Source organism: Panthera pardus, unplaced genomic scaffold (genome assembly GCF_024362965.1).
Source record: "Panthera pardus isolate Hobbes unplaced genomic scaffold, ASM2436296v1 HiC_scaffold_10, whole genome shotgun sequence".
NCBI classification, from domain to species: Eukaryota; Metazoa; Chordata; class Mammalia; order Carnivora; family Felidae; genus Panthera; species Panthera pardus.
Genome location: NW_026526655.1, coordinates 38936123 through 38961350, shown reverse-complemented (window position 1 = coordinate 38961350; position 25228 = coordinate 38936123). Strand labels below are relative to the sequence as shown.

The window sequence follows — 25228 nt, the reverse complement described above, 5'->3', positions numbered from 1 at the left end:
GGATTTTAACATACACGACTTTTCCTAGTCCTTACAAAAATTCATTGCTGAATATTGCCAGTTTTATTTTCTCTAGTTTTGTGTGTGAAGAATTGAGATGGAATTTAGAGGAGAAAATAAAACAACAACAAAAACCTACTCTTCATTCCCAACTCCTAGTGTCAATGTCAAGCTTATTTCTATTAAACACTAGAGTGAAGCATAAAGAAAAACATTCAAGACAGAGATATTAGTATATCCTGATCGGCCAGGACGTTACGAATCTCTAACGCTTTGGGGAGGAGAAATAAAATCAATCATGGCAGGGGCACCTGGGTGGCTTAGTTAGTTAAGCGTCTGACTTCGGCCCAAGTCATGATCTCATGGTTCATGAGTTCGAGCCCTGCGTCAGTCTCTGTGCTGACAGCTTGGAGCCTGGAGCCTGCTTCGGATTCTGTGTCTCCCTCTCTCTCTCTGCCCCTCCCCAACTCTCTCTCTCTCTCTCATTCTGTCAAAAATAAATAAAAGCTTAAAAAAAATCAGTCATGGCAAATGAAATATCTGCAAGTGGGGCTTTTCACAAAAAAATGTTCCAAATTATAACAGTATGTGATACTAACATCTTTCCCGGTGTTCACCTGAACCCCATGGTATGAGGCTACACAGTCCATCCGGAGGCAATCATTCCTAGCAGGCTGGCATTTTGGAAGGAACAGGAAGGTTGTTTTACCTTTTCCCCTGGAATTCAGTTGGCAAGATTCTCTGCTACGTCAGCCTCTTAAACCCTGGCATCCTTTCAAAGGAGGAATCACACTGAATGAAAGTAAACCCATTCCATTTTCCCCACTTCTTTTTCTTATTAATAGATGGTACTGCCAGCTGGGCCAAATGTTGGAAAGTAAAGTAGAAAATAAAGTAGAAATAATAAGTAAAAAAGCAAATGTCCCATAATCTCACCTCCTCGCAAACAACCCATGTTCACATTTTGGCAAATCTCCTTCCAGACTTTTTCCTATATGTTATGGTATTAGTTAAATTATGTTGTGTGTATCTACCTGTTTTCCCCCCTCACTTATTGATATATCATGAACATTTTCCCTTAAAAACTACATTCCCTTTAGGTTTTCAAGAGACCCTAGTCAAATATTGAACTATGAAAAACAGATAGTTCTTAGGAGAGAGAAACATGATTAGAGAAAGTTATGAAATGCTGACTTACCAGTAAGGATGTGGAAGAAATAATCTAATGTCTTTAATGGCAATTCAAAGTAACAGATGTCAATCTTTGAAAATAACTTTTTATATAATAAAAATTTATATACTTGAATAAAAGTAAGCTCATAGCATGTTCCCATTTAATCAAACCTTACTTTATATTTTAAGGTTTAATAAGTACAATCCTTCAGTACTAATATCCACACATACACACACTCTCTCTCTTATATTAAATCTCTTGAATATAGAAAAGTTAATTCTTACACAAACTAAACAACTCAGAAAATTTTTAAATAGCCCATTTTCTACATTAATGAAGAACTGTGTAAATGTAAAAGTTAACTTGAACCACTCAGTAAATCATGTATTCATTCACACTTCTATCTAGCCTACAAAAATGTATACACCATGTTCTCAATAACATTAGTGGCAAATATAAATACTCTCCTTCACCCTAAATAAAAAGAGATGAGCTACTTCTGTGAGCCATGTACTATATAGAAGCATTTGTATTTGCAAAGAAATACAACATCAGATCAACGGGGTAATGGCTGAGTTACCCACAGCCAATTTCTTATTCTTAAAATTGACCTCTATGGCAGTTTGCCCAGACTCTCTCATCTAATTGTAAAGACGAGGACCCGAATGCAACAGTTATTCCACTGCTGGGAAAAATAATAGCAAAGTATTCTAAAGACAAATAAAATTCTTAAGTTAACTGAAATCTTGAATTATTCTTTCTGCTCCCGGAAGTTAATATAATAAATATGAATTACGAATGTAGATACAAGGGTATATAAAAATGTGTAAAGTATTAAAATAACCAAACATGACTTATATACTATGCATTCACAAGATATATGTAATGTGTATATGTATTATACACACACATATATATTTACATATACTTTATTCAAAATATGTGAACATTCTCTAACGAGCATTTTCTAAAACAATATATTTCCCAGTTTGAGGATACATGGCATAAATATGAAAATCAGAGCCAGAAACTTTTATAATAAATTCAGACAAGACTCCCTAGATTTCTGTATATTTATGGAATTTCAGTAACAAACTTCTACTTCTCGCTGAGTACTTACGTTCCATGAAATAGGGCCCAGGCTCAATTCTCCATACGATTTGCCCTTTTTGGGTTCCAGTCACACCCCTGTTTTTAGAATCCCAGAAGTTGGCTGGAGAATTCTCATCTGGAAAAACCAAACAAACACTTTTTCAGCTTAATCACAACCTATGTCTCCTCCCTTAGTTCAGACTAATACAAGTTAAAATAAAAGGAGAATAAAAAGGAAATAAAATAAAAGGAAAAAAGGAAATAAGAGGAAAAAAAGATAAAGGGGGAAATATTAATGAACACTATTATTACTGACCAGCTCCCAGCAGATTATTACCCTGCATTTCTGTCCTTGCACTGCTACTGAGGAACTGGGGACAGGGTGGAAAGAAGTTGGCGTTTGTGGGCTTGGCCCAGTTAATCAATGTTGCCAAAAGGCAAAACTGGGAAGAACACAGGCTACAACTATCTCAGCGTCAATGGTGAGCTGATATGTAAGGAAGGAGTTGGGTGTGCTCCCATCTATAAAATCCTATATAAAAAAGAAAGGAAGAGCATAATTGAGAGAATATAATAGAACTTAAAATGGCATTTAAAAAGGGGGGGGGGCATTAAGCTATGAAAATGAGTGAGGACACAGTATGGCTTTGCTACGAACAGTGTTTGGGAGATACCAACCAAGTCACCATGTCTGCTAGGATAATCTTTTACAAAAGGCCAGAGGCCGTAAACCTCAAACAACACAAGAAAAGGAGAGAAAGAATGTTTAGGCTTTTGTATGGATAGTAACCTGAAGAATCAGCCTGACAGCAGCATTTTCCAAGCTTTCTGACCTCCTGGCACACAGAAAAGGGTAATATTTGTAGGACACACTGGGATAAACGAAAGACATGCTTATAACTTAAAAGGGCAGGCAGGGAAACTCTGGCTGCACCCAGCTCTGCCCCATCACCTCAAAGGCTGAAAGGATTCATATTCTATAATTTGCCCTCATCACACTAGTTTGAAGTTCTGTCCTAGGGCCCAGAATAGAAAATAAAACTGAAAACATGAAAAGAAGACCATTCAGAGTTTTACAGGCACATGAAAATGTATACAGTGATACTGGCTCTTAAAGTCAGATATTTTCATTTGTTTCCCCAAACCCCTTTCCCAGGAGGAAAGATTAAAGATACATTTTAACTGAGAGCTGGGATAAATTAGACATGGTGAAGTAAGAGCTACACCAAAATAAAGTAAAGCTGGAGAAAAGGTCCCAAGCTCAAGGGAATAGGCCTGAGAAGAAACGTCCCCTGCAACAAAGGGGGCACCTGGGTGGCTCAGTCAGTTAAGCATCGGACACTTGATTTCATTGCAGGTCGCGAGGTCACCGTTTCAGGAGTTCAAGCCCCACGTCCCTCTTGAGACTGTCCCTCTCTCTCTGCTCCTCCCCTTCCATTCTCTGTCTTTCCGAAAATAAATAAATAAACTTAAAAAAAGAAAAAGAAAAACCTCCCTTTTTTTCACGCTTCCGAGCATGAAAGAACTAGAAACATGGGCCATAGCGAGGAGTCAGATAATCCAGCTCTGGGAGACTTCTGTCTGTGTCTGTGGTTGCACTTGGAGCCTACTATTTTCATCATATTCATAAGTCAAAGAACTCTAGGAGGAAAGGTCCTCCCATGCCATCTGCATTAGGCACATTGCAAGCTAAAGATTCTTTCTGTGAAAAGCCAAGAAGGAGCCACTGTTCTTTATAAGAATGGAAAAGCATAAACACTCATGCCATCACCTGCTCTCCTAAACAAACAACACAAGGCACACCACTCCATTCCATCACAGAAATAGAACAACAATGCCAATATTTTTTTAATGTTTATTTATTTTTGAGAGAGAGAGAGAAAACGAACACAAGCAGGGGAGGAACAGAGAGAGAGGGAGACACAGAATGTGAAACGGGCTTCAGGCTCTGAGCTGTCAGCACAGAGCCCGACGCAGGGCTCGAACCCACGAGCTGTGAGATCATGACCTGAGTTGAAGTCAGACACTCAACCACCTGAGCCACCCAGGGGCCCCAACAATGTCAATATTTATTTTTTTATTATTTTTTTATTTTTTTTAATCTTTATTTATTTTTCAGAGAGAGAGATAGAGCGTGAGCAGGGGAGGAACAGAGAGAGAAGGAGACAGAATCTGAAGCAGGCTTCAGGCTCTGAGCTGTCAGCACAGAGTCCGACGTGGGGCTCGAACCCACGAACTGTGAGATCATGACCTGAGCCGAAGTTGGACACTTAACCGACTGAGCCACTCAGGCACCCCAACAATGTCAATATTTAAAAGGCAGTCACCTAAACCTGGTTGTGAAAGATGTCATGTGGCTCCTCGGGGCAGATCTCAATCACTGCCTATCCACTGAGCTTCTTCCTTGCCAACTAAACCCCAATTTTATCCAAGGCAACAATGTTTCCAGTTAAAAATATTCATCTCTCCAGAATCTCTTGCAGCTAAAGGTAGCATGTGATCTAGTTATGGCCAGTAGGGTGTAAGTGGAAGTCTACTGGATGGGACTTCTGAGAAAGCTATCATTTTCCTGATTAAAAAGAGGACGGACTTGGGGCACCTGGGTGGCTCAGTCGGGTAAGCATCCCACTCTTGATTTCTGCTCAGTTCATGATCCCATGGTTTGTGGGATCGAGCCCTGCACTGGGATCTGTGCTGACAGAGCAGAGCCTACTTAGGACTCTCTCTTTCTTTCTCTGCTCTTCCCAGCTCTACAGGACAGACCCAGCAATCCTATTTTGCTCTTCCCTCTCCCCTCTTCTTGGATGAGAACCATACACTAAGGATGGCAGAGCCAGAAGCTAGGAGTAACCATGATGAGTCCTTTAGTCCTGAACTACCTGCCTTCAGACTTCTTGCTACCTATGCAAAAATAAATTCCTATTTGGTTAAGCCCCTGTGGTTGGGTTTCTGTTACTTGCAGTTTAACACAATTCCTAACAGAAATACCTGTTAAAAATCAACCAGTGATTTAGACTCATCATGCCCGAATCCCTGTGACTGCATCACTGCTTCAGGCTAGACAACAAAGTACTTGCTACCCTTCTAAAAGATAGTTTAATGGGCAGAGGTGCTTAGGTGGAAGGAGTGATTCTCATGTTTCTGCAAATAAATGTACTATTTTTAAGCTATTGGTCACTTGGAAGGCACAGAAAGCATGCATCGGGAGTAGACAGTGCCCAGCTATGCAAAATACTTTTTTAGAAGCATGGCTATGCACATAACACATTTCTGAAAATCCTGTTGTGAGAGTTTCCTCTTGGGGCCTCAGGAAAGACGAAGTAGCATTGCATCTTCCTTTAGGGAGCAATCAGCAGGATCACAGCGATAAAAAGCAGTGGTAATAAAATTGTACTTGTTAATGCAACCTCACACTAAGGTTTGTACTTCTGCTGTTACCCACCTTTTCTCCCAAAACCATCAGGTAAGCCAAATGAAGTACAGATTCCTTTTCTTTTCTTTTTTTTTTTTTTTTTTTGTTTTAAAGTTTATTTATTTTTGAGAGAGAGAGAGAGAGAGAGAGCAAGCAGGGGAGGGGAAGAGAGAGAAGGGGACAGAGGATTTGAAGTAGGCTCTGCACTGACAGCAAAGAACCTGATGCGGGGCTCAAACTCATAAACTGTGAGATCATGACCTGAGCCGACGTCTGACGCTTAACCAACTGAGCCACTCAGGTGCCCCAAAGTACGCATTTCTGACACAAACTTGGGAAAAAGGACCACTGAGGAGCAGAAATAGAATGGGAGGTGGTAATGGGATGCAAACTATTGCAAGTGGTCTGAGTCCCGAACAGAAAGTGATGCCTGAGCTACACGTCACGTACACATTCCTAGAAAAAGAACTTTGACAGAGAACCACTATAGGCATCTCTTATTCCAAGAAGGGTCACTGATAACTCTTTGCCAGCCACATCCACTTCAAGGTAGAAATACTATACTATGTGAATAGGAAATAAGGGAGAACAGGAATGGGTGCTTGCTTCTAAGACCTTTAACCAAGAAATGTATCTAGAGCGTAAATTAGAAAAAAAAAAAAAGCAAACAAACAAACAAACAAAAACAGGGGAGGAGGGGTGCCTGGGTGGTTCAGTCAGTTAAGTGTCTGACTCTGGATTTTGGCTTGGGTCATAACCTCACAGTTTGTGGGTTCAAGCCCCAAGTCAGGCTCAGCGCTCACAGCACATAGCCTACTTGGGATTCTCTTTCTTTCTGTCCTTTCTGCACGCACGCACATAAGAAACAGATCTAGAGTCACGTGTTCAATTTACCCCTCAGCTCCTGTTAGGTTGGGATAAGCCATATATCTCTGACTTGAATTCCCCTCTTTGGTTCATAGGTGATGTGGACAACTCCATTTGGTTACGTTTGTATTTAAAGAAAAACAGACTATCCCCTTGAAGCAAAATGCTGAAAATGTACCAGGACTATTTAGGCTCATCTGGAACTCAAATGTGCCATATATGATGAGAAATGGGTCAGAATTAGGATAGGCAGGCCTAGAGCAGAAGTTTGATGGATCTGTTCTGATTTAAAATGCGACAGCAAGAGACCATCCTGTAAATCTCCATAGGGAAGATCTCATTCCCCACCAGGCATAGTGTTTGTCACATAGAAGATACTCAAGTTGATTAATACTGTTTATTCTGGATTGAAATTTTTCTTTGATGAGATTATGTTTCTGATAATTCATTATCCCTGACAGATACAAGCATTCCTGCCATCAAGTGGCAGTTACCCTTAATTGAAAATACCAAGTCCATATAAATAAACTAGCTTAGGGGCAAACAGGACAAATTATTCTGATACAACTATCACAACCTCCATCACTACTACGGCTCCTACGGCTGCTAGCTGGCCCACCTCTGGCCAGCCTTGCTCACACCATATAAAGAACAGCTAAAATGACTCATTCCTTGTATTTCAAGAAGACCAATTTTAATTGGTCCCTCAGAGTAAAATTTCGTCTTTAAGTAGGTTAACACTTTGTTTAGGTTGAGGTCAATTCTAGTCTAGACCCAGAACACCTTATCCGTGACAGTATTTCTTTTTTTTTTTTTAATTTTTTTTTACGTTTATTTATTTCTGAGACAGAGAGAGACAGAGCATGAGTGGGGAGGGGCAGAGAGAGAGGGAGACACAGAATCCGGACCAGGCTCCAGGCTCTGAGCTGTCAGCACAGAGCCCGATGCGGGGCTCCAACTCACAAACTGTGAGATCATGACCTGAGCCGAAGTCGGTCACTCAACCGACTGAGCCACCCAGGCACCCCTCTGTGACAGTATTTCTATGCTGAGATCTACTTTTTATGGATATCTGAGGACAGTTTATTTTTTCCCAGACTGTAGGAGTTATTTTTCTTTCTCCTCATCTAACATGCATATTAGGTGATTTGGTCTTTTTTAAATGTCCCTACTCCAAATAAGAAAAATAGTTGAGTATAAAATCGTATACCAAAGAAAGGGTTCTAAATCCCTTATGAGTAGAATGTAGACATAATTATAAATCTATTTTCCCCCCACTAAATAAAGGTTCTGATTGATCAAAGAAATGTTGGCCTTTAAAGCCAACTATCAATTGGTGCATTTATACTTAGTTACTTCCTTTCTCCATTTCTCTTAACAAATATTCAAATCTGTCCCACCGTCCTCACATCCCATAGCTAATTTCCAAGCTCCTACTTGGAGCAGGGTAGCATCCAAACCATGGAGAACATGAGGTCTCATTTCCCTAATGCCCTCTTTGCTGGGTCCATACCTACTCCTTGCCTTCTTTTACAGGGTTCTACCCTGTTATGGTGGAGACTTTGACCCAATCCTCTCCATCAGTCACCTCTCACCTTGATTTTTACTTCTTCCTTTCAGCCTAAAAACATGTCAGCTTCTGTGAGGCACACTCTCCTGGTTTTGCTTTTGCTCTTTGAATATTACCTTCCTTGTTCCCTTTCCCATTCTCCTTCTTATTTCCCTTCCTTTTAGGATTCAAATGTCTGTTTTCCAACTGAAATAGTCTATTTTCTAGGAGTGCATATTTTAGAGACTTAGGTAACTTTCAGGCTGGAATATAATTACAAAAAAGTAACACTGAAGATGTTTAATTCATGTACCTAAATACCTTCTCTAAATCTAATCTTGTTTGTTAGGGTTTATATAAAGCTTGTCCACTCATGTCTCATATGTCTTCTTTGTTCTCTTACAAGTCTCGTTGGCGGTACATTTTCTCTAAATAGAAAAGCAAAGTACACACACAAAAAAAGCCTTAAAATCCTTTTAATATAATTTTATACCTGTTTATGAATATTATGGGAACACAATCAAGGAAACTTGTGAAAATCTCACTCTTGCCTATTTTAACAATCCATGATACTTTTGTGAAGTGATTTCATTTAGTGTTTTTTTTTAATTACTCTTTAGGACTATTTCAATTCATTCTGTTATTAATACTGGAATTAAACCTAGTAAGTCCGATTCTCCAAAGGAGAAACAAATTAAGTGTTTGGACCCAGAAAACAAAGGCATAGAGATAGAAGATTGCCACACACAACTCTCTTAACTATATTGTTTTGTGGTGGCTCAGAGAATTTTCTCAGGTCTAATTAATAAGGTTAAAAACAGGCCCCTTTTCCTACATTAAAACCATAGTATCTTTAGGAGGAACACATCAGGGCCTTAAACAAAATCTCTGTAAGCAGACTTAACATCTCCTGCACATTCACTAGGTCACAAATCATCCTTGGTTACTTCCCCTTTACCTAATTGATCCTCCATAGCAATGATTACCCAACTTCATTACTCACAGTGAATACCCTGCAGGCTTCATTTAAAATGCAGATTCCTGCCCTGCTCTTCCAGAGATTTTTGGTTCAGTAGGTTTGAGTCAGGATGCAGGAAACAGAATTCTAGCAAGTACCCTAGGGAGCTGATTCTGATACGGATACTACAAAGACCACACATGATAAAACTCTGTTCCATGGTTATTTCCAGGGATATTGAGCAATCACAGCGATGTTTTGGACACTGTACTTCTCTTTGACTACTGTGCCTCCAATTTGTCAGCTTGTGCATTCATTCGTTCACTCATTCATTCATGAAAAGCATTTACGGACTGCCCCCTATGGAATATAAGGAACACCCATTTCCTGCCATCAGGAGTCCCCAGTGTGGTGGGGGAAGACTGGCACATAAGGTACAATGCAATGTGAAGAATGCTATGACCAAGGTGTACATACTTTATAAAGTGTTAAAGAGGAACAGAGAAGGAATAATTATCAATCCCCATGACTGTGTGTAATTCATACGGCTCGGGATCTACCGAGTTTGATGTATATTTGGGAGGCACATATGGAGATATCCTTTGGAAGATCTACACATTTAAGCCAGTCATTAAGGTGTCTCATCCATTCCTTTGCTTCACTGCTCCATAGACATATTGCTTTACCTCCCAGGGTTCATTTTTTAGTTCTATGAGTGGTCATCAGAAGCAGCAAACAAGTGGCCATGTTTAGAGCTGAATTCAGTGGTAAAAGTTACTGTTGCTGCCTGGGTCCCAGGATGTTATCTTTTTCATCCTTAGAAAAGTAAGATTAATTATATTAATGTACAACATGATTGTAAAGAGTAATTTAAATAATGAATTCTCTTTTAAAATGACACTAAAAACTAAAATAATGTAAGCAGAAAGACTTGTAATTTTTTTTTAAAACTCTTCCTTCCCCATAATATTTCATACACAGAGATCAGTGTGAAAAATTACCTTTAAAAGATTATTTTTTTCCTGATTCTGGATTCCAGAAAAAGGACTCTGAATAGGCTTTTAAGATAATATATAGGAGACATGACCAGACATCTCAAACATATCCAAACATAATTTGGATTTGGAAATGTTTCTATGACTGTTAATATTTCCAAAACCTGCATACAGTGCTGGAAATAAAATATGAACAAAACTGCTTATATTCAAAGCCCTCCTCTTCTATCAATCAACCCAGGAGAGTTAAGACACGGTGAAGAATTTTTTGAGAAAGACGCCATGTGACAGATTGTGCCAGAGAAATGAAAAATGATGCTTGCAACTTTTATTTTGCTTTCAAGTAATCCCTCCCCACATTTTCTCACAAATGGCATAAACACCTAAGTTGTTTTAAATTGTTTTTTAGATACAAATTGAAGTTATATTCAATGTTATATTCAATGTTACATATGTCTTATGATTGGATCACACAGGGACCTGGTTTGTTCTGGCTATACTCAAAACTTAGATGCCCTGGGATTTGGGATTTGGAAAGTAATATTAAGCTCCAATTTGAATCAAAATGATCATTATAAATTTTTTTTAACGTTTATTTATTTTTGAGACAGAGAGAGACAGAGCATGAACAGGGGAGGGTCAGAGAGAGAGAGGGAGACACAGAATCCAAAACAGGCTCCAGGCTCCGAGCTGTCAGCACAGAGCCCAACGCGGGGCTTGAACTCACGAACCGCGAGATCATGACCTGAGCCAAAGTGGGATGCTTAACCGACTGAGCCACCCAGGCGCCCCAAAATGATCATTATAGATCTGGGCAAAGACCACACCTTCACAGGGACTGTTTGACTGTTTTTAACAATTTTTGCAAAAATTTTTGCAAAATTTTTACCAGAATGTTCTAGGCAGGTTATGGACTCCTGCTGCTGCAATGTGACAGGAAAACTCTGACAATGACTTTGGGATCTGAACTACATCCCAAGGGAGGGGTGAGTCTTTACTACGGATTGCACTACACAAGAACACCAATCTTATGCAGCACTATGAGAATTCATCAACAAATTCCTCATGAATTTGCAACTGTGGCATTAGTTTTAACCCAGTCTCCCTAGATGCCCAATTCGTTACACTGAAGCTCTCTCTGGTTGAAAAAAGAGCAAGTGTCAGATCAATCCTGATACCACACTGCCAGCTGAGCATGTACCCACTAACGACTGTGGCCTGGTAGGTAGTCAACTGAGTAGCTATCTTCCCATAGATACCAGAAGGAGTGGCTGATTGCACTGTGCCAGAGATGGGAGAAGAAGGCACAGCACACCACAGGACAAAGAAGCAACAGAGGCTGAGAAGAGCTGATGACAAGTCTGTAAGGTCTGGCCTTGGGGATTCATGTGCTCTGAAAGGCACGTGTATCACTGCACTGGCCGGCAGGGTGGGCGCCTGTGTGTTGATTCAAGGCCACTCACCTGCAAGTATGAGAGAGATGTCTATGGATGTCTCCTCTAGGCAGGCCATCTACCAGGGGTGGGGGAGCCCAACTCGGAGAATGTGAAATCTTTCACTAGATCCACACTGGGTGATACAGACAAGTCCTAAGCACACCCCTGAGGAGGCCTCCTGAACATTCACACCTCCAGACATACTGAGCAGAGGCAAGATGCTCTGCTAAGCAACTTCCCATGTAAGATACCTGAGCCCAAACTATTCAACCAAACACTCATTTTGACAGGGAGGGAACCACCAAGAGATCAGTGAGAAGCAACACTTGAACTCATTTTGCCAAATACCTTCTGAGAGTTTTCAGTCACGGCCCAGAACACCAGACAGTAAAGAGCAGTTCAGAGATGGCTTATATGTCAGGCACTGTCTTACCGCTTTGTCTTTACCAGTTCACGGACACCTCTAACAATCCTTTGAGGTTGGTACCGCTATCAGATTCTTAATGATGGGAACTAAAGCACAGAGACGTTAGAAAATCTGTCCACGATCCCAAAACTAGTATGTGCAGCATGTTCCTTGATACTATACCACACCTTCTCTCTAGACCACTGTGAAGAATTTGGATTCCATGCTGATAGGAGGTCACTGGAAGATTTGAAGCAGGGGAGTAACATGATCCATGTTTTTTGTTTTTTTTAATCCTCCTGGCTGCTGTGTGCAGAGTGGGCTGTAGGAGGGCAAGAGAGGATGGCCCACCATGCTTCGCGCCCAGGCCCAGCACTGAGTGCTGGAACCATAACCTAAACGTGACCCTCCTCCGTCTCCATCTTTCCTGTGTAGACAGAGCTGCAGCAGCTATAAATAGCCTCCCTGAGTGCAAAAGGCTGGCAATCAATTCCAGACTCGTCAGTCCAATGACCCTGCGAGGTGACCCATCCGTCTCTAAGCTCTCTCCAAGTCCAACCACCATCCTGGATTTCACTCTCTAAGCCCACCATGCTCTTCCTCTCCCCTCTTTATCCAAACAACTCTCAAAAATCCAACTTTCCCACACTCAACCTTAATTTGTCAAGACAGAAAGCTCAGATTCTCCATCACTTAGTAACTCAACAAAGTTCCTAACGCAACATATTTAATTTATCACTGGCATTTAGTCCACATGGGCCTTCTATTCACCCACAGAAGTATGCTTTATGTTTTTAGGTACCTACCACTTATTTCAAGGACCAAGAGAGTAATACACTGCCTGATAATGAAGCTGTCGGGCAGTGGCTCTTAGGTGATGGTTAAGATCCCAGAACTTTGAGAAACAGCAGACCTGAGGTTAAATTCCACCTCTCTCGTTTGCTGAAACCATAACCTTATGCAAGTCTTAAAACTGCACAGACTCCATTTCTTCAATCTATCAAATGATAACAGCACCAAGCTCAGAAAACTGTGAGGAGTACATGGGTACAGTATTTGAACCTGGCACATATTTAGGAGCTAAATGTGTGGGGTTTAAAAATCTCTTAATCCATTTCTTCCTTCTTTCTAAGAAGTTACGTTTTTCCTTTAATACTCAAAAGCACAGTTCCTCAATCTCATTTCCTTAGGTTTTACTTGTTAAATTTCTTTTAAATAAATTCATTTTATTTTAATTTCTCATAAATATATATAAAACAAAAGTATGCTTACTTATGTCTTGGGAGACTGTTTTCTTTTTTTTTTTTTAATGTTTTTTAATGTTTATTTTTGAGAGAGAAAGAGAGAGAGAGAGACAGAGAGAGAGACAGAGAGAGGCAGGGCACAAGCAGGGGAGGGGCTGAGGGAGAGGGAGACCAAATCTTAAGCAGGCTCCAGGCTCCAAGCTGTCAGCACAGAGCCCAATGCGGGGATCAAACCCATGAACCGTAAGATCATGACCTGAGCCCACATCGGACGCTTAACTGACTGAGCCACCGAGGCGCCCCTGGAGACTGTTTTCTTAATCTGGATGCCAAATGAGTGTGCAACAAAAGTGCAGTCCATACATACACCAATAGCACATTATGCCATTACATGTGAATACAGTCTCTCACACAGAGTGTACCAGTCTGTGCAGTTCTTAGGTGGAAGGTCACTCAAAGCCTAAAATTCTGTCAGGCTTTAAGCTCAGCCTAATAAAGACAGGCAGAGATGCCCTCATCTTCCTATACAATGAAACATGGATTGGGTGGTACTATGTGTGTTCAAAAGTTGCCAGGAATGACAATGAGGTGTTAATTCTATATCCCTCTTTCTTTCTTCTAATTACTTATTTATTTTTATTTATTTATTTTAATTTTGAGAGAGAGGAAGACAAGCAAGGGAGGGCCAGAGAGAGAGGGGGACAGAGGATCTGAAGCAGGCTCTGTGCTGACAGCAGAGAGCCCGATGTGGGGCTTGAACTCACTAACTGTGAGATCATGACCTGAGCTGAAGTCAGATGCTTAACTGACTGAGCCACCCAGGGGCCCCTAATTATTATTTTTTTAAATGTCATATACACACTAATTTATCACTCAAAGATAAACCTTTTTAATACTAAATGAAGTTTAGAAGCAACCTCTAAGATGCTTCAGGATGTTACTTTTACATGAACCTAATAGCTACAGATTCTGAGAAATGTGCAACCATTATAAAATATAAAGTTCAATGCAAAAGGATCCTTTGGTTGGGGGTAAATTACACCTTTGATCTTAGTGAGCTCATACAACAAGGATCAGGAACTTTCATAGCTAACTTTATGTAAAGAAGGAGGTTACCCTTATTGAAGTGAACCAAATATTTACTGGAGCTGATTCAAACTCAGTATGAAAATATTAGTTGGAAGTATATGAGAGCAATCGTTCTGGAACATTCATTGCTACTAATCCTAAAGAATAATCTTGCAGATGTGGCTAGTCCCTGCGGGTGCCTCCCCAAAATGGCTTGACCAGAGGCTGAATGACCTTCCCAAAGGTTGGACCGCTCACCTGAATCCTTACTAAACCATCACCTTACTTTTCATTAAACTGAGCTTTTATGTATGTTTCTAAATGGGGCACTGCTAGTTCTGTCCAGTGCAGTGTAGGCATGATAGCATCCTTGGGTCTCCGGCACTGTGTGCCAGGTGCACACTATACGACAATAAAAAATAACATCCCTGCCGACCTTGAGAACAACTGAGTGGCATTTTAGGGCCAAAAAGTAAATTTTTTCATTGAAAACATTTAATTTATAAAGGATTAGGATAGAGCTGAAACTTATCCCTGTATTCATCCTGGCTCTTAAACAATCTAAGCAGATTCCAAAAGTCTATTGAAAGCTGGGTCAGTTTGCCACAAGGAAATCTTAACAAAAACGTGAATTTATTCTCCAAGTGTTTTTGTAAGATTGTTGTTTAATCAACAGTTTCTAAAATGTGAATGTCTATGAATCCTTGTCCATATGAACGTTACATTACAAATAAATCTGCTTTAACATCTCATTCATGAGAGAAGAGCTTTAAAAATCTGTCTAAAAACATTATTGGCCAGAAGCAGATAACCTGTCATGAAATCTAGACTCCATCGCATGACATTAAAAAAAAAAAAAAAAAAAAAAAAAAACACACATTCTTGTAGGTAGAACCTGTACTTAACATCACAGTAAAGTAATTTATTTGAAACCAGTGGGGCTCTAGAACATCAGCAAAGGGACTGCATATTTATTTGTAAAAGTTTCACATGCTTTAATACCTGTACTGATGGCTGTTGAGTTGTCAAGTGATTAAATGTGATAAGCACACCACACGGTTTGTTAATAGCTATCCCTAATCGAGCTGGGAGGAGAGCACATTTAAGAACATTTCAAAGAGAAAGGCAAAGAGAACTGTAAATCTCAAAGAGTTGGACTCAGGGGGTGCCCCTGGGTGACTCAGTCAGTTAAGCATCTGATTTCAGCTCAGGTCACGACCCCAAAGTTTGTAAGTTCAAGCCCCGCATCGGGTTCTCAGCTGTTCAGCGCAGAGCCTGCTTCAGATCCTCCATCCCCTGTATTTCTACCCCTCCCTTGCTTGCTCACTCTCTTTCTCTCAAAAATAAATAAAAGTTTTTTAAAAAAAAATTTTTTTAAGGGTCAGACTCAGGAATTAGGTGACAGTAGAACTCATTTTACAGAACTTCCTATTACCTTACCTCACATAATCCCCAAAAGTTTCTCTCTGCCTTTTTCAGGGTTGAATCCATCATCATTTCAAATCTGGTTTGGAAGCAGCAAGAAGAAACTTGTTTCATTCTCCTTAAAATCATGCACTGGCCTATCCACTTGGCAATTCCATTCATAGAAGCAGCCAGAACTGAAGTCAGGCAGGTCTGGAGTCCTAACGTGGCTTTGAGAGCTCTGCAGGTCCACTTCACTGATGCTCCTGCTTCTCTTTCTCTTTCCCAACGTTCTAGAAATGAAATCCTAAGCAGGATTTGAGCAGACCTCTGCCAGGATACTCTTGTCTGGCTAAAAAAAACACTGAGAGCCACTCCCACTCTTCCTCAAGACTTACCACTGTTCAGGCATCCTTAATGAAAAAACATAACCTATTAGTATCCCATACGCTGAGGCAGTTGTGGCCACACCCTGTAAAGGGTACAGGATGCAATCACCCCATCCTCCCCTCAGCTTCCTTCCTTTGCTTTTCTATTGGGAAAATTCCAAAGAATGAGTTATGTGTACACACACACACACACACACACACACACACACACACACTCTCTCTCTCATACAGAGTGAGCTGATGTCAACAAACTGTTATCACAGAGAGGGGAATTTTCTGTCTGATTTACTAAGAATAGAGTAGCCATTACCTGGAAACTCTAATTTACTACTATGATTAATAAGATAAAGAATTTGTTTAGGGTATTAAAATAGGCTTATAGCATCCTAACTAATCCAAAATAAATATGTGGACTTGGATTTCAAACTGTAAAAATCAACTAAAACTTTTTGAAACATCATACAGCTTTAATGAAAATCCCAAACTGTGGTTATCAACCCTGAAGTTATTTTCAGATGTCACTTTTAATGAAAAAAATGGATGCAAAACATCCATCTAGCTGTGTTCTTGTCTTATCCAAGGAAGAAGTTGTGGCGGAAGAATTTCCAGATGAGATGCATTATTCTTTAATGGAAAAGGGGCCTCCTGAAGCTGGCCCACCCAGGGCAGTTGTCGCAATTATTAAGTGTCAGTTGCATGGGTGGATGTAATCAAAGGGTGCGAGACTGTATCTCTCCAGAAAGCTTCCAAGAAAGCAAGATAAAATATCTTCAACTGTCACACGTTTTGCTGTGAAGTGAGACAGGCTGGATTCAAGCTCCGCGCTACATTTAGTGAATGCAATTTACTCTCTACTGGTCCCTTAATCCAGACAGTTTGCCATGAAGCTTCACGGGCCACAAAGCTTTGGCAATAAACTGTGTGGGCACAGCAAGCCTGGCACTCCAGAATCACCACCAGGCTGCTTCTGACATGTAAACTCTGCCCAGTCTTAGAGAAAATCACTGTAGATTCTTGGGTGTATGCTAATGAACACCCAAAGAGCAAGCATGTACACAATGCCTACAATGTACCAGGGACACATCGCAGACGCTATAAAAATAGCCTCACGAATGGCACTGCGCTCCAAGGCTGAGGTCAATAATGTTATTAGAGCTATGTTACAGGTGAGGAAACAGAGGCTCCCAGAGAAGTGATGACAGCCAGGATTTCAGGTTGGATCTGAATGACATCCAACACCCAAACCCAAGCTCTTTTACAGTGCACTGCCTTTCTCAGATAACGCTCCTGAAGATGGCAGTCACCTCACTAATTTGACGGAGTCACCAAAAGGAGTTTAGGAAAAAGTAATCTAGAAGGGATGAGTTCATTTCCTCTTATTGGCATCAACGGTGGCTACAGCCTATGAACAACAGACTTCTCATCAATGTCAGCATCTCTGTTTTCAGCCCCAGTCAAAAGCGTCTAGTCTTGAATGCTTGCTTACTTCCTAGTTATGGACCAACAGATTCTCCATGAAGTTCACCTGATGCTCCCATGACTCTGGCTCTCCAAGCCACGATTCTTTACCTTCCAAATAGTGTAACATTTGCCAGACAGGCCACTTTAGCTGAACTCTAGGCTCTGGTCCGTCCATGTGTCATCGATGTTCACATGTGTCAAACAGGCTATTGTCCTATGTAAAGGAAATCTATTTCCCCACAGCACAAGCCATTGTCATAGGAGACTAGATTTCCAAGTTGACCAAGAAACTTATAAAGTGGATCAAGGGATGTGAGATGATGTTGGAGCCTAGACTTAAGGCCATCACATACACGCACCTTTTCATAGAGGTGGTATTTCTTAAACACAGGTAGTTCAGGCTGTACCTCTTCAATCATAGTGGACTACAGCATTGAGAAGGTATAGCAAGACAGCATAGTGTCAGACCTCAAAATTTATACATGTTAGGAATATATAAAGGAATATTTCTCCAAACCACAACCCAGTGTGAAGAAAGACCTTGAAGATCAACAAGTAAAATGGGAAGCACATTAATACAATATTTGCATCCATGTAACATCCTAGCATTTTCACTTGCTATGATGGCATACGGTGCCAGGCATTAGGAGATAGTTCTCAACAAGACAAACACAGCCTCTGCTTTTTCTTACAGAGCTTCTATTTTAGAGACAGGGAGACACATTTAAATAACAAATACAAAATGAATGCTTTAGCTACTACTATGAGACACGCTACAAAGGAAAAAGAGGGCATAAGGGAACGGGCGAGTTGCTGACATGACCCAGGCCAGAAAATAAGTGAAACCTTCCTCAAGGAATCAGTGTAGAAACTGAGCTCTGAAGGATGGATAAGGAGGGGAGGAAAGAGAAAAGAGACAACATTCCAGATAGAAGAGCTGCTCAGAGGCCCTAGCATGGGGAGCAGCATGGCACTTCCATGGACTGAAGGAAGACCAGTGTGACTAGAACACAGAGGGTAAGGGAGAGATGAGGCCAGTGAAGGAGAATAGACTAGAAATTTTAAGCATCAGTGTAGAGGGAAAGAAAGGGAAGCTAAAGAATAGAGGAATGAGGGGCACTTGAGTGGCTCATTTGGTTAAGTACCCAACTCTTGGTTTTTTTGTTTTTTTTTTTATTTATTTTTGGGACAGAGAGAGACAGAGCATGAACGGGGGAGGGGCAGAGAGAGAGAGGGAGACACAGAATCGGAAACAGGCTCCAGGCTCCGAGCCATCAGCCCAGAGCCCGACGCGGGGCTCGAACTCACGGGCCGCGAGATCGTGACCTGGCTGAAGTCGGACGCTCAACCGACTGCGCCACCCAGGCGCCCCCCAACTCTTGGTTTTAGCTCAGGTCGTGAACTCCCAGTTCATGAGTTCGAGCCCCATGTCGGGCTCTGTGCTGATGGTGCAGAGCCTGCTTGAGATTTTCTCTCTCTCCCTCTCTCTCTGCCCCTCCCCTGCTCACTTTCTCTTTCTCTGTCTTAAAATAAATAAACTTTAAAAAAAGAATAGAGGAATGAAAATTGTCCTTTCATCCCATCTCCACAAGATCTCTTTCTGAAAGCCAATTGATATCACAGTTGTTAACATTCAAAGCTATTGATCTAGCAAGGATGCTCATGGGTGAAATTATGTTTTATGGATACTGAATGGATTAATCATAGAACTAAAAAGACATCATTTAACTAATGTAGCTTATTCCCAAAAGCTCACGGAATAAATAAATCATGGGAATAAAAGGCACAGCATAGGGAAGACAGTCAATGATACTATAATAGTACGGTGACAGATGGTAGTATCCTTGCAGTGAGCACAGCACAATGTATAGAGAAGTTGAATCACTGCGTTGTACACCTGAAACTAATATAACATTGTGTGTCAACTATACCTAAATTAAAAAAAGAATGAGTAAGCTCCAAAAAAAAAAGAGTAGAGGAGAGCAAAGACACAATTCTTAGATTACGATACAAATTGACAATGGAAAAATTCAGCAGTGTCTCTTCCATCTAGCTTTATGTTGGCACCAAAAACCCAAAACAGAATCAAGGTTAGCACATCAGGAAGGAACAACCATTTTCCTGAAAAGCCCATTATGAATTTCCTTTGTGTTTCTGCACTTTGCATGCCTCTGAGACTGACATCATATTATCCCATATGCATTATTTCAGTCCTGTAGCAAGTGTCTGCCTATGTGCTGCAACTTTTATCGGAGGGTTTTTCTTGTGACATTGTGTTCCTTAAACAGCCAGATGAATGCTGGCCTCCTCACCACTTTGTTTTCAGATTCCCCAAATCTTCCAATGGAAATGCACATCAGTCTGTGTATACATCAGAAAACGTTTTGAAAATTCATTCAAAAAAGAGACAGCTGCTAAAAGATCAAGGGTAGAGCCTCAAATAAAAATCAGTTTGACGACTGTACATGAAATACATGGTTTCTAAATTTTAGCCTAGAAACTGGTAGGTAATCAAATTAAATAAAAACAATAAGGGCTATCATCTGTTATCTATTAAGAACTTACCACATGCCAGGCACTATAAGTGTATACATACACTCTCTCATTTAATCCTCAGAGAACCTTCTGAGCTGGTTGTTACAATCCCCATTTCACAAAATAAGAAAACTGTGGGATAAAGAGACTGAATAACTTGCTCATGCATAGCAAAATCACAGAGCAAAAGACTAGCTGAATTTCATATCTAGGGTATGCATGACATCAAAGCTTATCCGCACATTTCCCACCATTATACAACTTTCCCCCAAAATAACTAAGTACTGTTCATCAAGTGACAAGAACTGTGCTCGGTATTTCAGAATCACTAACTGATAGAATCCTCACAGCAATTCTGAGAGGTGTTATTATCCCTAAGATAAGGAAAGTGAGCTCTGGGAGGTCTGGTAACTTGATCAAGGGCACATAATGGCAAGGCTGAAAGGTGCAGAGGAAGACTTTCCAGAAGCCTGCACAATTTCACAACAGCAACATTTCTGAAGTATTCTGAGTTCAGTAGAAGCAAGTACGGGCATGTTTTCTTAGGGTTTTGCACTTTCATCTGGGAAATTATCATTATGCTCTGGAAGACAGTAATGTCCCCCAAAACTGACTTTCTCATCTTAGGTGGATAAGAAAATCCCTTTATCGATGTCCACTCAAGCCAAATGATCGGAACTGGGATCCATTGCTTTCATTAACATGAATAGATGACCCTCATTTTCTCTCTCTAACAGACAGATACACACAAGCAGATGTAATGTGCCAAACACGTGAAAGGCAGAAATAAGAATAAATGTTGTTTTTTTTTCTTTCAGTAATCTCTACAACATAATTAAAGAAGCAGCTATAATGGGGTCTCCTTTCTTTGACTGACCTGTATCCAGAAGCTCTAAGATATATTTCTCCTTATGGGTGAATTTTATATAAATACCTAAGAATGTTATATCTTTACTTATGGATGAATTTTGTATTAATCCTATGTTAATGTATTGCTAATGAAATTTTACGGTGGTTTACATACAATCCTACCTCCCTCATTCAATTCATAACAACCATTTAATTACATATGACTAGCGAGTTCTGCTCCTATGCTATTTATTATTCCAAATAAATTTATATTGTACAACAGGGTGAATTTAAAAATAGATTGTAGTCATGTAAAACTAAGAAAATAAAATGAAGCCAAAAAAGGAAGGATATAAAATTATTTTATTTGTCTATGTGTATATTTTGCTTCTATCTGTACAATGAGAACATTACCTTTTCCCAGTTATGCTTTGCATATAGCTGAGATAGCAATGAACTCAATAATATATCCTGGAGAGTCTCGGATAGGGCGGGAAGTACATACATAGAAACTCCACTATATTCACACAGGGAACATTTTCAGAATTGGGATTTATAATTTACCACAACAGTGCATGATGTAGAATCAAATAATCACATAAATTCCCAACTCTGAAAGAAAAGTTTTCAAATTATATTGTATATTACAAACATCTGGGACTTATGTTTAAAATTCAGACTCCAGGGGCACTGGGTGGCTTAATCAGTTAAGCGACCAACTCTTGATTTCGGCTCAGGTCATGATCTCATGGTTCATGGGTTCAAGCCCCACGTCAGGTTCTATGCTGACAGTGTGGAGCCAGCTTGAGATTCTCTCTCTCTCCCTCTCTCTGTCCCTCCTCCGCTCTCTCTCCGCCACCCCTCTCTCTCTCAAACTAGATAAACTATAGGGGCATCTGGGTGGCTTAGCTGGTTAAGTGTCCAACTTTGGCTCGGGTCACAAGTTCGTAGTTCCTAAGTTCGAGCCCCGTGTTGGGCTCTGTTCTGACAGCTCACAGCCTGGAGCCTGTTTTGGATTCTGTGTCTCCCTCTCACTCTGCCCCTCCCCTGCTCATGCTGTCTCTCTCAAAAATAAATAAACATTTTTTAAAAATTAAAAATAAATAAACTTAAAAATCAGACTCCATAGAGCAAAGAGCAGAAATTCTGATTCAGTAGATATAGGATGGGTCTTAGAAGTTTGCATTTTAAACAATCACCCCAACTAATTCTGATATAGATAATACTAGAACTATACTTTAAGAGACACTAGTCTGCAGTCTCAAAATTTAATTAGACCGGGGGCGCCTGGGTGGCTCAGTCGGTTAGGCGTCCGACTTCAGCTCAGGTCACGATCTCGCGGTCCGTGAGTTCGAGCCCCGCGTCGGGCTCTGGGCTGATGGCTCAGAGCCTGGAGCCTGCTTCCAATTCTGTGTCTCCCTCTCTCTCTGCCCCTCCCCCGTACATGCTCTGTCTCTCTCTGTCTCAAAAATAAATAAACGTTAAAAAAAAATTAAAAAAAAAATTTAATTAGACCGTACACTAATGGACATGAATATGTGAATGTCACATTTGGTTTTGCAAATGTGTTTTGTTAGAAACTTCAAAAATAGACATACATCTCTGTATCTTTGCAGTGTACTCCTTCCTAACAATTCTCATGATGATTATGTTCAATCTATCTTAAAAGAAGAAAAAAGTGAGTAGAGTGGAAAGCAAGTACAGAAAACACGAACACAGAAAGGGATGCTAACATGAGAAAAAAAAAGTTTTTGCTTGTATATAAGTCTAGAACAGTACTCCTCAAAATATAGGCCGTGGACCAGCACTGGGCCATGAACTTATCGCTAATGATTTGAGAGAAGGACAGAAATTGAACATGAGACTTTACAAACTTTTACAGAAATTTGTCAGAGTAATTTTAAGTCTGTTCAGTAATAATAATAATAATAATAATGAAAATGTGGGCTTATATTTTGTAGATCTTGTTTTCATTTCATTTTTCTAAGTTTTTTTTTTCTTTAATGTTTATTTATTTATTCATTTTGAGAGAAAGAGAGGAAGGGGGAGCAGCAGAGAGAGAGGGAGAGAGAGAAACCCAAGCAGGCTCCGCCCTATCTGCACAGAGCCCAACATGGGGCTCAGTCCCACGAACTCCAAGATCAGGACCTGAACCAAAATCAAGAGTCAGACGCTCAACCAAGTGAGACACCCAGGCACCCCTAGGTCTACTTTTATTGTACTTTACAAAAGATCAGTGTCCGTGATGGGATTGAAAGGCCATAGAAAATTTGAGAAGCACTAGTGGGTTCTAGAAAGGAGGGTTTGACCGTGCTTGCTCTGTGCAGTGAGCCCAAGATTGGACACAAGAGTGGATTTCTGTGGTACCATCTCAAAGGTTACCAGCCAGAAAGAATTTATTGAATGATGTCTGTAAGAACATCCTTAACTTCTCATACTAATTCGCTTTGAATCTGTCAGCAATATATGAATCTACATGTTTTTGTGGATCTGTCAACTTTTCTTTTTAGCTTGTGCCACGTCTCAAAATAACACTTTAGGGGTGCCTGGGTGGCTCAGAAGGTTGAGCGTCCGACTTCAGCTCAGGTCATGATCTCACAGTTCGTGAGTTCAAGCCCCGCGTTGGGCTCTGTGCTGACAGCTCAGAGCCTGGAGCCTGTTTCAGATTCTGTGTCTCGCTCTCTCTCTGCACCTCCCCTGCTCATGCTCTGTCTCTCTCTGTCTCAAAAATAAATAAAACATTAAAAAAAATTTTTTTGGTTAACACTTGAGTAAAATTTCATAAAAAATTACTTTCGACGCATATAACAGCACATTTCACTTATTATAAATGTATGTCTCTCAAATTTCAAAGAGACCCTTGCATTCTAACATTTGAGGGCTCAGTGAAGAGCTCCATCATCATACCAACACCCTATCTGTGCGTCTTTGCTGACAAGAAATGACTGTTGCAGGCTGTTTTCAAAAAAGAAGGTCTTTCAACCACTTTGGTCATCTTAGTACTGGGTCCTTATTAGCTACCTAATGATCTTCATATCTGGCAATGACAACAGTAATAAGAAGCACAAACCATCAATACATAAGTAGATGGGACATAGATCTCATTTTTGCAGCTTTCCTGCCTCCTGGTAAACTGAATAATAATTCTCTCCTTTATTGAGACGTGCCTTGTAGACAGTAAGTTCAATTCTAGACATATTCTCACAATTCCAGCTTCAGGTCAGGATACTGTTTGGTGGCCCTTGCAGTTGCTACTTTTGCCATGTGAGTGTTGCCAAGAATAACTTTTTCTCTTCCAAGTTAAATATGGTGTTTATAAAAGGTGTGGGGCACAGAATCTGGCAGCATGTATCTGTACACACAACAGACAAAGTCACAATAATAGCAACTGCGCTCCTGCTTGCCAAGATCTCTAGCCAGGAAGAGTGAAAAGTGAGGATTTTTTTTCCCCCTAAATAATTGTGTCCCTTTTTCAAAAAGAATAAAGTCAACCTTTAAATATGTAAGTTTGTTCTGTAATGTTTAAAAATTATAAGTCAGACACTAAACTTATTCATTATGTTTTACTAACATGTTTTAATATAATTTAAGACATTTTCTCATTTAGTCAGTTACTTATATGCCTAAGATCTCTCCAACAGCTTGTAAATACAGTACAGAGTAGCACTGGTTCTGCAGCCCAAATGGACATCTCTTAGACATGAGACCTTGACAAATGATTAACCTTCCTGACCTTTAGTTCCCTCATCTATAAAATGGGGACAATAACAATGCAAGACCAGCACAATTTGGGAAGGACTGTAAAGCTACATACAGTAAGGAGACAGTGCCTGGCAAAGAGTATGTACTCACTGTCAATAAACTCTCAGATATTAATGTTGTTATTCTCAACAGAGAAGACCAAATCACTGAAATATCTAGAAAAATTTTTAGAATTTTATTTCTGTGACAAATTTTAACACGAAATAGATACTTCCACCACGAAGGCAGCTGAACTGACTTCTGGAGTCATTCTGCTCTAGGTTATTTGACATGATTAAATCTGGCACAAATTCAATGCTTTTACTAAAATTCAAATAACATCTTGGGAGGAAAGGAATTATGTTAATGACTTCTATTGCACTATATACATTTGTTTCAGCAATCACTTTGGGAAAGGTTAAGTGCAGTGGATAAAACTAAAATCACAAGGCATCCTTGTAAAAGATGGCATTCATCCAAAATGCCTTTCCTGGAACAAACTGTAACAACTTGTTTCCCTCCTGCCGCCCTTCCCTACCAAGCTATATTTAAGGGTCTGTAAGCATTTCCATTACAAACTGCTGTCATCAGGATTTGTCATTTTACCTTCTAATCTGTTTCAGACTTTATAAATAAACATCTCAATCG

General features: G+C 40.2%; 1 protein-coding gene across 6 annotated transcripts in view; it reads right to left on the bottom strand.

Moving 5' to 3' along the window:
• HECW2 (HECT, C2 and WW domain containing E3 ubiquitin protein ligase 2) overlaps nt 1–25228 on the bottom strand; it is a 369811-nt gene that overhangs the window by 152479 nt on the left and 192104 nt on the right. For 5 of the 6 annotated variants that reach the window (XM_019428321.2, XM_053906716.1, XM_019428319.2 and 2 more), the window contains exon 3: nt 2295–2402. In XM_019428321.2, coding sequence (XP_019283866.2) covers nt 2295–2402 — 108 coding nt within the window. Of the gene's footprint in view, nt 1–2294; nt 2403–15641; nt 15958–25228 lie in introns of those variants that run through there. The other variant, XM_019428324.2, reaches the window with a different exon arrangement.